The 15,215-nt window shown below is 34.3% G+C and overlaps 1 protein-coding gene across 2 annotated transcripts in view; it reads right to left on the bottom strand.

The window, feature by feature from the left end:
- Positions 1-14,684, bottom strand: part of LOC114131259 (RNA-binding protein 24-like) — a 40,605-nt gene extending 25,921 nt beyond the window's left edge. The window contains exons 1-2 of one of the 2 annotated variants that reach the window (XM_050205043.1): positions 13,698-14,684; positions 9,232-9,358 (exon numbers count right to left, since the gene is read on the bottom strand). In XM_050205043.1, the coding sequence (XP_050061000.1) occupies positions 9,232-9,358; positions 13,698-13,982 (412 nt within the window). In that variant the 5' untranslated portion in view covers positions 13,983-14,684. The remainder of the gene's footprint in view (positions 1-9,231; positions 9,359-13,697) is intronic. The other variant, XM_050205044.1, reaches the window with a different exon arrangement.
- Positions 14,685-15,215: the final 531 nt, after the last annotated feature.

The raw sequence follows: 15,215 nt of genomic DNA, 5'->3' as shown, positions 1-15,215 counted from the left end.
TAACTTTCTATGTATTTAACTGCAGTATTCGTTTTGATTAATATAATATATTATGATAAATTGTCATTAATATCAGTATACTATTGTAAATTCTTGATATGTAATGCATTTTCAAATTAATGTGTTTTTTTTTGCGACCGAGTTCTATATTAATTTATCAGTTAAAACGTCATCATTATTAAATTACCATAAATAATATATTATTATAATTTATGTAATATTTGAAATGTATAACAAGTGAAGAATTGAAAAATATGCACGCGTGTTTGATGTCTCATAATCCACCGTAAGGTTTAGTAATATTAACAGTTTGGGGCTGCGGGGATGTTAATTCGTATACACTTAATGGTATTTAATAACAGTTGACTTTGTTCTACAGTAATAGTGTTGGTACTTTGCGTTGTGACTATCTTTTCCCTCAAGTCGTACAGCATATTGTGCACCGCAAGGAATACAAATGAAGAATAATATTATGTATTGTACGAGCTTTAAGAGGGCTGACGGGTGTAGGCTGTGGATGCGAACGTAGGTACATTACATAATAATAATAATAATAATAATAACATATAGCTTGAAATGAAGTATGATACGTTGAGTGACTACGACAAGACAAGAGGAAAACAAAACGGTTAGGAGCCGGGCTCATTCAAAATGCATGCGGGTTAAGGTGAAACGGAATAAGAGATGATATTGTAATAATAATATCGTCTCGCATAAATGTTTTAATCATTTATGGTGTAAGAAACTATTCTTTATTTATGTGTGTTTAATAGGCACGCAAGAACCGAGTGTATAAAAATACATACGATATAATATAATACATTATTATTATAGCGTAATATATATAATAAATACTATATGCCATATTTGTTATTCTTTTTTTTTTTACAATATGAATAATACCAGAAACGAATTGTTATTGAAATACTTTAATACCAATGTGGTTTTTGGTTTTAAATTCAAATAGGATCATCTGCATAATATGCGATATATTATACATATTGTAATATCGTATACATCAAAATAAATCAAACGTTTGAAACACATCATCTTGTCAACTATCCGCGAGGATCGATCATCACTAGAAAAAGTATTATATTGGTATTGCATTGAACTGAACTTTATATTAAATTATTGATTTAATTTTAACATTACAAATAAAATACAATGTGCTCTGTTATAAGAATATAATAAACTTAATGTATATGGTTTAATGAATTATCTAAAATTTACCGTTCAACATTTATAACTATTAAATAGTAATGGCACTTACAACCTAATACAATGAGTTGTGAATTGTAATACTATTAAAAAAAAAACAAACTGTTGTCTTTTATAATACTTTATTTAATGTATAGATCAGCTTTTAAAATTTATAGTTTCATATTATAGGTACTTAATATTAATAGACTATATCCAGGTGGTTCCTTGAAACTTAATTAAAAGAATTTCAGTTAAATATTAAGACTATTTAAATTTGGACGAAAATAGTGGTAAATATTTATAACTAAAATTTCAAATTTAACGAAAAATAAAATATTTTATAGAACATTATATTATAATAAATAGTTTATAAAGAAATATTAACAATACAATAGTTGTGAGACTGTTATAATAAAAAAATATTAGTATTCAGAAAGCAAAACAAGCTTGAAATCGTTTTTATATATGAATTCAGTTAGGGTAGAATAAATCACAAATAATAATATTAAAAAGTACATTTTTATCCAACAGGTTATTCTTTTAACTCTCTTATAATACATGTTATATCTAGTTTATTCGAACTTCTTTCTGTATTAATTATTCAACGAATTGAATGAATAAAAAGTTTAGGAAAAAACACATTAATAATAAAAATTTTAAAAAGAGCTCAATATTGATTTCAAAAGAATTTAACTCACCGTCTACTTATAATAGCTCTAATGTGTACCTAATACATATCTACTATATAAATTAATGTATTCCACGTTTGAATATGAAACATGTATTGCCGAATACGCATGCCGTGGCTTAATCTATTTTGGTTTTTTATTTACTTTGCGGGGGTATTATAATCGGTTCAGCGTGGAGGGAAAGAAAAAAACACTACCAACTCTGTCCAGTCGATACACAACATGGAAGTTTTATTGGGAGCAAAAAAAAAAAAAAAAAAATAGGGATTAAGGGAAATTTATTTAACTTGTTATATATATAGTACGTTTAGCGTGCTCGGCGTTTCCCGGGGTTTTGTGTCTGAATGTTTGTCGTTACCGTGGTTACTGCACTATGGAAATGGCAGTGGTGCCGAGTTGCGGAGACCACGAATATGGTTAGGCAGGATGGTCGACAGGGCGGGTAGGCGATTCTGGTAGAAGTAAAAACCGTCCATTTTATCGGTCTGGCCGCACGGCTGTTTACAGTCGAAACGAGACTGCATTTTTAAAACCCCCCGGTGGTTATTAAACGAAAACCCCTCCACTATCGTCACGGCAAGGGGGTGACGAGAATGCCGTGAAATGACGAAGGGGTGGTAAGGGGGGGACTAACGCTGTGGTATCGGCCAGCGGAAAACGTTACGGCATCAAAACGATATGCGACATGTGCAAACACGACCGCCACTATACGTACTCATAATATGAGTGACTTTTTAGGTTTTACCAAGAATATAACGAGCGAGGTAATTTATAATGTATATGTGTAAGCATGAATGGCACCTTGGTATATAATAATATTATATAGAGATTTTGTTCGTGATTTTCATGCGAGGACGAGGAAAGCAAAAAAATAGATGAAATTGAATTTATACGCTGCCGGCTATTATACTCGGCTTTTTCCGATCCTACACACACACACATATCAATATATGTATATAATACATTTTATTCTGTAAATATATACTTATATTATATAATAATATGGTCTTATATACTCTTATTCGTGTTTCGTCACCAGTTTTTAGATTATATTTTTTTTCCTCGATAATTTTTAACGAAAAGTACCTACTTATTTTTGTTATAACAATATACTATATACTATATAAGGTAAGATGCATTTTTTTTTATCTAATCAGTGTTTTGATTAAGTATTTTAATGCGATTTCGAAAAGTTGTTATTACAGTTTGGAAAGCAATGAGTATCAAAATAATCAATATATTTTATTAAAAAATTAATAATTTGAAATAGCGGATTCATAAAGATATTTATACTTAATGGAACTAAATATTTTAAAATTTGAATTATATATTTTCTTTTTAACCGTTTTAATTAATCCTGTAAGATGTACAGTTTAATAAAGCATTATTAGGTGTATAATAAGAGGGCGAGTATGGATGAACACTACAGTAAATACATTGAAGTCTTTTGCCATTGAATATTTTATATAATAATCGGGTGCTTAAATCTATGAGTATCCGTAAACGATGCGTCATTTTTGTTTTATTGATTTTTTTTTTTGTTTTTATTTTTAATTTGACCCAATAATAATAAATATTTTAGTGTAGATACTAACAACTGTCAATATGAATTCCATGTTATTAATTCACGTTTGGATAAAAGTATTATTTGACATGCACTTTGATTTATATGCACAATATGTATACATATACCTATATTTCTTATAGAAATGATTAATAGTTCGTCATATAGTATTATTATCATTAGTAGGTATACGTGTTTTCAATAATTTAATCTAACCATACTCGCGGATAAGTATGTTTCACATGAGTATTTCACTGAACACTAATATTTAAATATTTAAAATGGGTCCATTGACTAATTGATGTATGATAAACTTAAGGTCTATAATTTATCGTTAATGGTATAATTGTATTATTTCATAAATGAACGATAACATTTTTAAATCGTTTTCAATATTATAATATTATGTGTTCATAATCGGGCTTCGATTTTATTATACTTAATATATACGCAGCGTGTCCGATTACATTTAATAAATAAGGGAGTATTACAATGAATCATTGTTTAACGTTATCATATTTTAATGTAGGTATATGCTGTGTGCACTATTAATGATTACAATTATCAGTCTACTAATCGTATATTTAGACCTTTTTATAATTCCATCAAACGTGACCGTAATTGTTAATAAATTAATTATAAATAATATATGATTGTCAAAGATGAACAAAACATTATTTTTGAAAATGTATCGATATATTCCTATAAGCTATAAATAAAGTAGGTTACTATTACTATACGTTATATTTATACAGGTTCCTTTTCGAAGTTCAGATAAAAATTAAAGTTTATAAGAATTTTTATAGTAACGCTATAGGTTCATAAAATTAACTATTGAGTATTATAGTAAGGTATAGCGTGTATGATATGTGGGTATAACGTAGAGCATGTCTAAAGTTTTGATAAGTCAGAGTAAACGGTGCCCATAATTCAATTAAGTTAAAACATATAAAAAAAGTTTCTGTTTGGTTGTTTTCGACAGGACTTATCCGAGTAGTTTTCAACGTAAACAACATAAATAGAAAGCAACCAATATAAAGTTTAGACAATGACAAAAGATCGAAAAAAACTCTTCTTCTTAATTGTTTGGAGAGATCGTACCTGAGCTATACTCACTGTACTCAGTATTATATAATTTATCATATTGGTTGTATCAAACAACTTTAAAAATACAATACTAGTATATTAATATTTAATATATTTAATATCGCTTTTATTGTTTAATGTTTATTGATGTCTACAAAATACATACTATATTATGAGATGATACTTTCGTACAAAAGCATGTGCAGTTGAAATGTAATTGAAATACTATATTGGTACCAAATCTATACTGATTTTAAGCGGCTTTAGGTTAGGTTGGTTACTAGAAAAAAACACTAATTTTAATATAATAATGAATTGACGGAATATCTAAACTAACTGATTAAATGTTAGTTGTTTGACAATTCATGTTTTGATCTTATTCTTCAAGTTATAGTAAAATTATGCCTTGGACCAGCTAGATCCCTAATATTACATACTATCCTTAATATATTATATATTATTATTATTAATTTATTACATAGAATGTGTACTTATTTTTTTGTATGAAAAAAACTGTTTGGTATTTGCGGTACAGTTATTATTATGAGTTTAACGTTTAATAACTACTGATTTATATCTGCGATAATTAGTATATAATTACTATAAATGTATAAATAGATCAATTTGTAAAGATAATTATATTAAATATATTTTATATTACATAAAAAGATCATTTGTGCATTGCTTGCAATTATTACGATATTAAGATGAAAAAATTTGGTATCGATATTGAAAATCACCGAATTTAATTTATGATAATGTAGATATTATTGGGAAACATTAATAACCAATAATCCATTTTACAGTTAGATATTAGATAGTACACAATATTACAGACCTGTAATATTACAAGTGAAACACCCGTATAACACATACTGTATAATATACATAACGTATACCTATATCTGTGTGTATGTTAGCGTTCAATGCCCCGACAGACGTAGCAGTTAAGTTACACATGTGTTGTACGCGAGTATGGGGCGAAATTTTGGATTTATTTAACATACATAGTCGTATATTATTATAACACATGATTTGATAAAATATATGCATAATATGAATGAATGGATGGAAGAGATAATAACATGGACGACGGCAACAGACCCGATTGTAAAATAATAATAATAAAAAAAAAAAAAACTGTACGTCTAATCCGGTTTGGGGTGAAAGAGAAAAAACTGTAATGCACGCGCGCATACAAAATATAACACCATACACACATACATATATACTGTCGTGCACACGATAATACGCATCAAACGTCATCGTATCGCTTATATACAGGGTGCAATTGTACACGCGACCACCCTCGTATAATAGATAATATATTCTTTGTAAACCACGATCCAGTTTCTGTCTATAAAAACCTTATAGAACACCGCACACGACTGTGACTGTTTGAAATTCCAATATACTCGACGGTCTCGACGAACAAAAAAAAAAAAGGAAAATTTATGGTGATTTATGGTTCGACTTACGAAATATATTTCAACGCGCGGGCGTAAATCCATCTTCGGTTTTCCAGCTCGCGGGGATAGAACACAATATATGATTATAGTTACCAATACCTATGATTTTCGACGATTTTCCAAAATATCGTTTAACGATATATCGAATAGGAGTTCGAAAACAAAAAAAAAACCGAGAGTTATAGACGGTAAAACAAAGTGTGCGGCGTAGGACGACCCGGCGGTAGATCGTACCCTGTATACCCTGTAACAACAGCAACAGCAGAAGCAGCAGCAGTTGTGTATATATATATATATTTAATATAAACGAAACGTGCAACTGTGAATGATTATTACGTATACAGAAATAAAACTCGGGGTTAGCGTTCCCTTCGTTCTAATTTGGCACGGCCCGTGAGCAGCAGGGGCAGTTGGTTTCGTGTCAATGACCCGCCGAGCGTTCACCGATATTATATTATACAGTTGGGCATCGCCCCTCCCGGCCCGGTACTGCACACACACACGCGCGCGTTGCACACTGTATACACACACGAGACCAACAGGATAACCATATGTTGTGTACGGAGGTCCCTCCAGCCGTTCGTCGTCATCGTCGTCGTCGTTATATAGCTGTTGGTTTTTATGTTTTGAAAAGGTGAAAAATATGTACACTACGCATCGTATATGACGGTGTGCATACACACTATATATAAATATATACTGTAGACGTATATGCGCTGTTGCCTGCTAGTATACCTCTATCGTATGGGCCTACTCGTGGCGGCCGAGGTAAATAAAATGCAAAATTATAAAACTGTACAATAACAATGTGTATACTATACGCCTATATGTATACCTAACACGAGTGGTATAACTGTGGTAATTCGTATGTATCAGTACGAGACTCTAGACATAAAACGTGGCCCGGGGGTGCTTAACTCGAAGACATATAACTTTATTATTATACTAACGTATCACTGAGTCGTATTTGTTTAAAATTATACGATATAATTACTAGAAGTACACACGCACGTTTATATATAAAAAAAAAAAACAACTAAAAACTCGTAATATAACATAATCTAGACTATAGGAAGTCGAGTTATGATTTGTGTATGGTCAATAAAACTTAAAACGAATAACGAACCGCTTTTCCAAAATAAAAAAATTCTTAAGATACATAAAAAATACTATTTGCGTTCGTGTGGATAAATTAATATGTGAATACGATGAACGATTGCAGGACAACATTTAAAATAATATATTTTATATGTAATCGAAGTTTGCATTTTGGGGGATGCTCGAGTCTTCCTAAATATTATAGTTGAGCCTTGGGCCTATTATGATATATTATTAGACATTACAACTATATATAGGCTGTGTGCATGATGAGAAAATCAATTGATAATAAATCTTATAGGTACGTATAGTATTACGCGTATATTTTATTATTATATTAACAGTCGTAATTAAGTAGTTGATATCACTAGATATCAACAAACTATGATATAAACCGACAAACGAGAACGACAAGATATAAAAAAATTACATTTTTTTGGCGGAATCATAAGAAGGTTTGTTTTTTACGTCATATATAAAATATTTATACATTTTAGATTTAAAAAATCACTGTGCTATCATGTCAGATATCGGCTATTACGTCTCGTGAAAAGTTTTTACGCGGTACTTTGGTCGAAACCCGTTTTCACATTTAAAACTTTTGTTTTTAGAGCCAAATTTTAAGCAGTCTTTTATACTAAAGTATTATGTCAGTAAAAACTTCATCAATAATAAATGACAATAATGTTCTCTGAACAAACACAATAAAACATGAATGATGTGTAGTCACGTATCAGTACTCTCTTAGCAAAGGTAATACATCATAATATTTTTATAATATTAAAGTGCAGATTTTAGGGATTTACATACAAATAAATACATAATAATAATTATTATTATTTGGATAGGTTTTTATATTTTCATATTTGAAAAATAACTAAATGCCATTTAAGTGTCAGTATAATATTATTGTAGTATTGAGTATCATATAGGAAATGAGAGAGAACGACGATTGTTGTAACGTTTTGCAAAGAGTAATTATATCGTCGAGTGGGCGCGCGTGTACATTATGTTATTATAATAACGCATTTTCTATTCACATAATTTGTATACAATATACATATTATACAGTGCTACTTCAGTTCTACAACGAATGTCACCATTATCATATTTAAGTAGCTACAAAACGAAATATTAAGAATTTTTGTTCTTTTTGAAAACGTGAGTGTTTTTAATTTTCATACTCAAAATTACGACTTAAATTAAAAAATAAATATTTTATCGTATTCTCCATAAAATCGATATTACGTGGAAAGGTATTCCTTTAAACATTTTTCTATGTTTTCCACGTATTGCTTCATTGTTTGATGTATGAAAATTAGTGCTTGCAGCTATAGTCCAGAAAGTATCGATTGATAAAAACGGTTATACCATAATAATATAAAATAATACTTTAAAGTTTTAACTTATAACGAGTCATTGGCAGGTATCAGAAAGTATTAAATAAGCATTGAAGAAACCATATTACCATGGTACCATAATAGATGGTTTGAAAATGTTGGTTATGGACCTTATTAATATGAACAATTATCCTAATTGTGACATTTGTCGTTAAAATACCCTGTATATATAAAATGTGTTTAACGTAAGTACATATTATTATCTATACTACGATTATCATCTAATTACGTATTCCTAATGCATATGTGGTATTCCACTACGCGATTTACGCTATTTACTATAATATTATATACACATCATACGTGTACATATGTCACTGAAACAATATATCCGATCATCGCGATGAACATTCATAATTATTGATGTGAATAAATTTCAACTATTAATTAAAAGCCGAGGAAATGTTATAAAATTAAAATAAAAGCTGTATGAGATGAAGCACATATTTGGAATTTATATAATGCTACGTGCGATGCTATTACCATATTATATTCACATGATCTATATAATATTTTATTCATAGTGTACTATTTACCCGATCGAGTAAAAAGTAAGTATAAATTTTTTGTATATATTATAAAAAAGTATAATGAAAACGATAATTTTTTTTTACAGTTTAAAACGATCAGTATCCGACGGTGGTGATTAACCGTGGTCGCATTATTATCATACTATATCGACTTATAAGGTATTATAAACGTATAATAATATACTCTCTTACCTGGCTGTAAATTTCCTCGAGGTTTTGCTCCCAGTATGGCCAAGTTTACGTTAGCCTTCCGCCCGTCGATGATTGGGTTAGGTTCTTTGCACGCCCTCTCGGCTGCGGGTCTGTCGCCCATTATCACCTGAGTAAACCAAAGATCGTCGTTGTATCATTATTATCGTTGTTACATTATTTGGCGAGCACGAGGTGAATTCCCGGGTAAAAGGGTGCTTTTCTGGGAGCTTGCACTTATCCACCTCGTGCAGTATATATATAATATATATTTAGGCGGTGGGTGAGTCGCAGAGATCGACAGCGGCGGTGGTCGGAGAAGGGTTTTGTATAGCACTATAGCTGGACGCAGAGGGGTGAGAGGGTAAGTATAAAGTGTGAAGGGCAGAATTGAATTACGTGTCGAGAGCGAAAGCAAGAACTTGCAAGAATATAATAATAATATATATGTGGTGTGCGTAGTGCGTACGCTTATAATATACCTATATATGTATAGTACAACGGAATCCGAGGGTGGTTGTGCTGCATGCAGCGTGCCCGGCGCGAGCGCCGAGACAAAAGTATGTACATATATATGTATTATGTATAGCCACGATAAAAGAGCACTTGTGTGTGCATGATGAGAGAGGGTGGGACTTTTGTAACGTCATATACATAAGACCACGCCGAGGTTGTGACGCGCGTGATTGTTAATGTGATGTAGTCACGCGTTTCTATTTTTTTTTTGTTTTTATTATTCGTCTCAAAAAACCCGAAACTTGCATATTGTATTAATACGCGATGCATGTTGCTATAGTGAGGGGTGACCGTCATCGTCAGTATAGAAATACGTTGTCATATTATGCACTCCGTATAATATAGCCGGTATATATACGGTGTACACAAAATATTATAGTTGTAGACACGTAGCACTCGTAGCAGTGAGTGTTTCATGTATAATAATATGCTTACAACTGTATATAAATACATTGGACTAGTTCTAGAATCATCATTTTAACCATCAGGTGAAATCCTCGGGGACGGGACAAGAATATCCTTTCGACACATCTAGTACGTGATGACTGCGATGGATGGTGAAGGCGACGGTAACGGAAGTAACAGCGACCGGCGCGCGAGAAAGGAAGTAATGGAAATAAATGTCGTTTCGAGGTCGTCTCCCGGTGGACTGCTCGATGCAATTACGCCGTCTCGCCGGAAAAGCGATTTGTTCACGTGCGCTCGACTATATATTATAAGCACATATCGTACAATATAGGTATATAGGTATGTAAATTAATGGACCTCGTGTGGTATGTTTTAATCGAAACGACCGACCGCGTGGTAAACATCAGGACCACCCTGTACAAGTTTAAATATAAACGTGCCGTGTGACAAACATCAGCATTTATCGCATGCCTCATGCCTCTACCAAAAAATTCAACGTGGAGTTCGTTTTCGTCTTAAGTTATTATATCATATTTGCAACCAAAAAAGTTTAGAAAATTTATAACTACCTATAGAATATACAATCATTGCAGTGAAATACGTTTGATTAGGTAATATTACAAAAGCATAGATTTCGACTAAATCCTAAGTGGTCAAAAGGTTTTCGAAAAAAAAAATCGAATAATAATGCTACATTTTCGAATTTATATTATTTAACGATAATTTATAGAATGTAGATAAGTATATCGTGCTAATTGTATGAATAAAATACTCATTGAATTATAATAATAATGGATTTTTTTTTTTGCAATTATTTTTATTTTTTTATTCGATTTTAATGAGAACAAACCAAGTCTTTTGTCTCCTGCATCGAGTGTTGTGTACATTCCAACACTTATTGCGGAATGAAAAGCGAAAACGTTTGCAATATTCACCCTTTACCAGGTCCCCGCATTTTGTTTTTTCTCATTCTTTCTCTCTCTATCGCCATTATTTGTTTGTGTGAAACTTTTCGTAATGTGTGCAAGTGGTTTCAAACGTATCGTTCACATTATGGCGGTATATTATTATTATACACTTATGTGTTTATATGTTCGTATAATACTGTATACACGTATTAATGTGTAACATACGTATACCTATATGGGTTATAACTCTAATGCGGCGCCTATACTTTTAAAGTACAAACACGAGACTTGTTGTAAGTACGTGAACACGTGAACTTAATAAACTTACATTGGGTCGTGATACAATAATATTAACAAATTGCAAGCTATATGAGTAATAATGACACATTACAGACTGAAATAAAATCTAAATAATTAATATTAGTTATGGGGGCCACCCGAAGATTTTAAATCGATACATTTTTTTTGTAGTAGTTTGTCTTAAACTTATGTGTCAGACATGGCACGTGTACATGCTCGAGTACTACATCCACTAATATGTGACAGAGCATCATTTAATTTTTTACGATTGAATCATATTATAAGAAATTGAGATAAGTTAGTATGGGCATAAAGGTTAGATTGATAATTCATCTCGTATGGAAACCATTTCAATCACCAAGCCTTACTCTTATCTCGTTTATATAGTAATATCCCATCCTAATATCTATAGCTTTGTTATCTTTGACTCTAATGAATTATATATTATACAGGGTGGTTCACCTCGGGGAAAATGGTAGACCATCTTATATGATTATCATACGAAGGCGTCGGGCACGTCGGTTTACCAGAATTGTGTTACATCTGTGCATGGTAAACGTACCTAGATAGCTTGAATACACCCTACCTCTATGTTTTTCCTCGACACAGTCGTAAGAGTAGGTATATTTTAGTTAATAATATATATATTATATAGTATATACCTTACACATAACATTCATGGACACATATTATAATATATTAATATATTATATATGTAGTGAGTACCTATAGTGACTGACGAACCGAACGTGATCGGACTTTTGAAACGAGACAATTCCTAAACAGAGAAGCCGCGAAAACAGCTGCGTATAAACCTTCGGACCGTCGGAGCTCGGTATTATATTAGTACAATCATGAATAGGGTACTCGGGTAGACCGTTTTACACGCATATTTGGTAAGTTGATATAAAACCGGAAACGGTATTCAAAACGCTTTTAGCTCGCTCGCTCGTCTTGCAGGCGGGAAAACGTCGAAGACATAAAAACTATAGAACACAAATCTTTGGACAGAAATTATAGTATAGGTATTATGCAACTAGACAATATTATATTATTAATACACGCATAACCGAGCAAACTTGGTAGGTATGTGGTAAAATATATAATAGTTTATACCACGATCCAAACTATCCGTCCAAAAGTTTTTGCGAATCTGACGTCACACGCGCTAGCGCGCATATCACATAATACGTTTGTTATGAAATAATATTATACGACTATAGATGAGTACATGAGTTATGAGGATATAATTGATGAACTTAATATTTTTACAATGGATACCGACGGTGGCGAGGCAACTGGTTTAGAAATTGTTTTTGCTGTCCTTAATATTTTCATCATCGAAATCGATTTGTGTATCAATTTTCGTGATACGAGGTGTCACGGAAACTCACAAATTTGTTCAGAGAACACCAGCCAAACAATAAGCGAGTTAATTATTAAAAGTGGGACAGTGACAATGAATACGGTGCGTTTGGTGTTTGGTTTCTTTTTCGTAGTCGATCGCTCGAAAACCGTCGCCGTTTTTTGCCAGTAACTTCTTTGATAACATTCACACATGCACATGCGCATACACATACACACACACACACACACACACACACACACACACACACACACACACACACACACACACACACACCACACACACACACACCTACACCTACACACACACATGTCATAGACTACATGCATACATATATAAATGTTATATAGTATGCACACACATACACACACACACACACACACACACCTTGAACATCTGTCGGACAAACACAAACACAGACACACGCGCTGACGCACTGTAGACTCCGAGCACGAAAAATTACAATATTTTACACTATTATACCACTATGTATACATAATATACAAAAACAACGCGTGTTACGTATACATTATTATATATTATCGTCTATATTATTGCGCATCAGAGGTATATCCAAAGGATTAATTTCGATTTTCGACTGGAAAACCAAAAATGAATTGAAATGAATTGAGACGCACTCCCGTTATAGGGTAATCAAAAAAGGTACGGCTTTCCAGGGTAGAAATGGAGCTTACATACTTATAAGTCTCCCCCAGTATCTGCTGAAATTTGAGCCTATACTTATATTATATTCATACTAGTTCAATGGCGCCTGATGTGAATACATATACCTACGTATTTAAAATATTGTTGTGTATAGAATTAAGAACCGAATGTGGCCCTTTAAAAATTTTAAATTAAAAAAAAAATGATGGTATGACGTAACCTGCCGTACTCTATCGTTCCTTATTATAATATTTATTGCGTAATAAAAATGTCGTGGTCGTGCAATTATTTTTGTATATACTCACAAATCCATAGCCCCTGCTCTTGCCGGACTGTCTGTCGGTGATGACGACCGCCTCTTCGATGTCACCGTACACGGCAAAGTGATCCCTGAGCGACTTGTCAGTGGTGTGGTACGGCAGTCCGCCGACGAACAGCTTGGTCCACGTGGTGTCTTTTTGCTGGCCACCGCCACCGCCACCGCCGCCAGTGCCGGGCACGGCGGTCAGGCTGGCCAGGCTGCCGACCAGACCTTCGGCCGTACCCAACAGGCTAGTGTCTGGATTGGTCATTGCGCCAGACATCAACATGACGATCGACGACAATAGTTATTGTACGTAAATCGTTGGACCGATATTATACAAATAATAACAATAATACGAATATTATTATTATTATTGAACACGAGGAAGGAAATAATATTATAATGTAATAGGACGAGACGTGGGTATTATTTATTAATAAAATAAATAATTGTCGGGAGGACTAGAGCGAACAGTTGTCGGGGGGATGCGAGAGAAAAAATTCGCGCAACGAGACGAAACTTTTGAAATAAAAAGTTAAACGGAAAAAATTTATTTTTCGAAAAAAAAAAATATATATATTAAAACAAAATATCAAACAAACAAACAAACAAGCGAGCAGACAGCGATGATGACTAGCACCCGGACGACATGTTCGCGTGACAACGTGTGGTGCGGTGGCGCGCGTGTGCTCGAGTGAGTGACGATAATAATAATAATACGTAGCTTGAGTGACTGACCGTGCAGCGGCGCGCGCGGTGAGTTTTATTATTATTATTATTCGAACTATAGACGGAGCGAATGAGCGGACCGCGGACCGTGTGTGCACCAGAAGGGATCCCCGTAACGTCACTGACTGCGCGCGCTATCGCTGTCGCCGTCGCCGCTACCGTCGCCGCCGTCGTCGTCGTCGTCGTAGTCGTCGTCGCCGTAGTCGTCGTTACGCGTCCAACTACTTTGGCGGGGCCGTCTAAATTTAGTACGCGTACGAGGCCTCGTTCGGTTCCCCTCGGCGTGTGCAGCTGTTCCGGCGGCGTTGCGAGCGGCGCGCGGCGTCGGGACTCCTCCTGGCCTCCACCACTTCCCTCCCACCGAGCCACCCCTCGCCCGACACCCCTCCACCGTCCCGTCAGCCCTCCGACGCGGCCACCGTACGTATATAATATTGTTATTGTACGGCCGCCGCCGCCGCCACCGGGAACGCTCCGCTACGGCTGTTCGCGCGGCCCCCGCTGATAGGCGAAGGCGGTGGCGGTGTTCGGGCAAAAACGGGAGTCCCCCCCACCCCGCGCTTCGTCGACCGGGAGATCGGCCGCGCGCGCGTGCCCAACCGACGAAGGTTTGCGTTTTAGACGCGCGCGCGCGCGCGCAACCCTCCCGACGACGACAAAGCGCGCAGTAAACCGCCGCCGCCGCCGCCGCCGCCGACAGACATCATCCCGTAAAATCCGAAAACCCCAAAATGCTTGGCGGCCCCCGTGTTTCAGCGCCGCGATTCTGATTAATGTTGCTGCGCGTACC

Source organism: Aphis gossypii, chromosome 3 (assembly GCF_020184175.1).
Source record: "Aphis gossypii isolate Hap1 chromosome 3, ASM2018417v2, whole genome shotgun sequence".
Lineage (NCBI taxonomy): Eukaryota > Metazoa > Arthropoda > Insecta > Hemiptera > Aphididae > Aphis > Aphis gossypii.
Note: the sequence above shows the minus strand (reverse complement) of the source record. Positions and strands in the feature narration are given on the sequence as shown.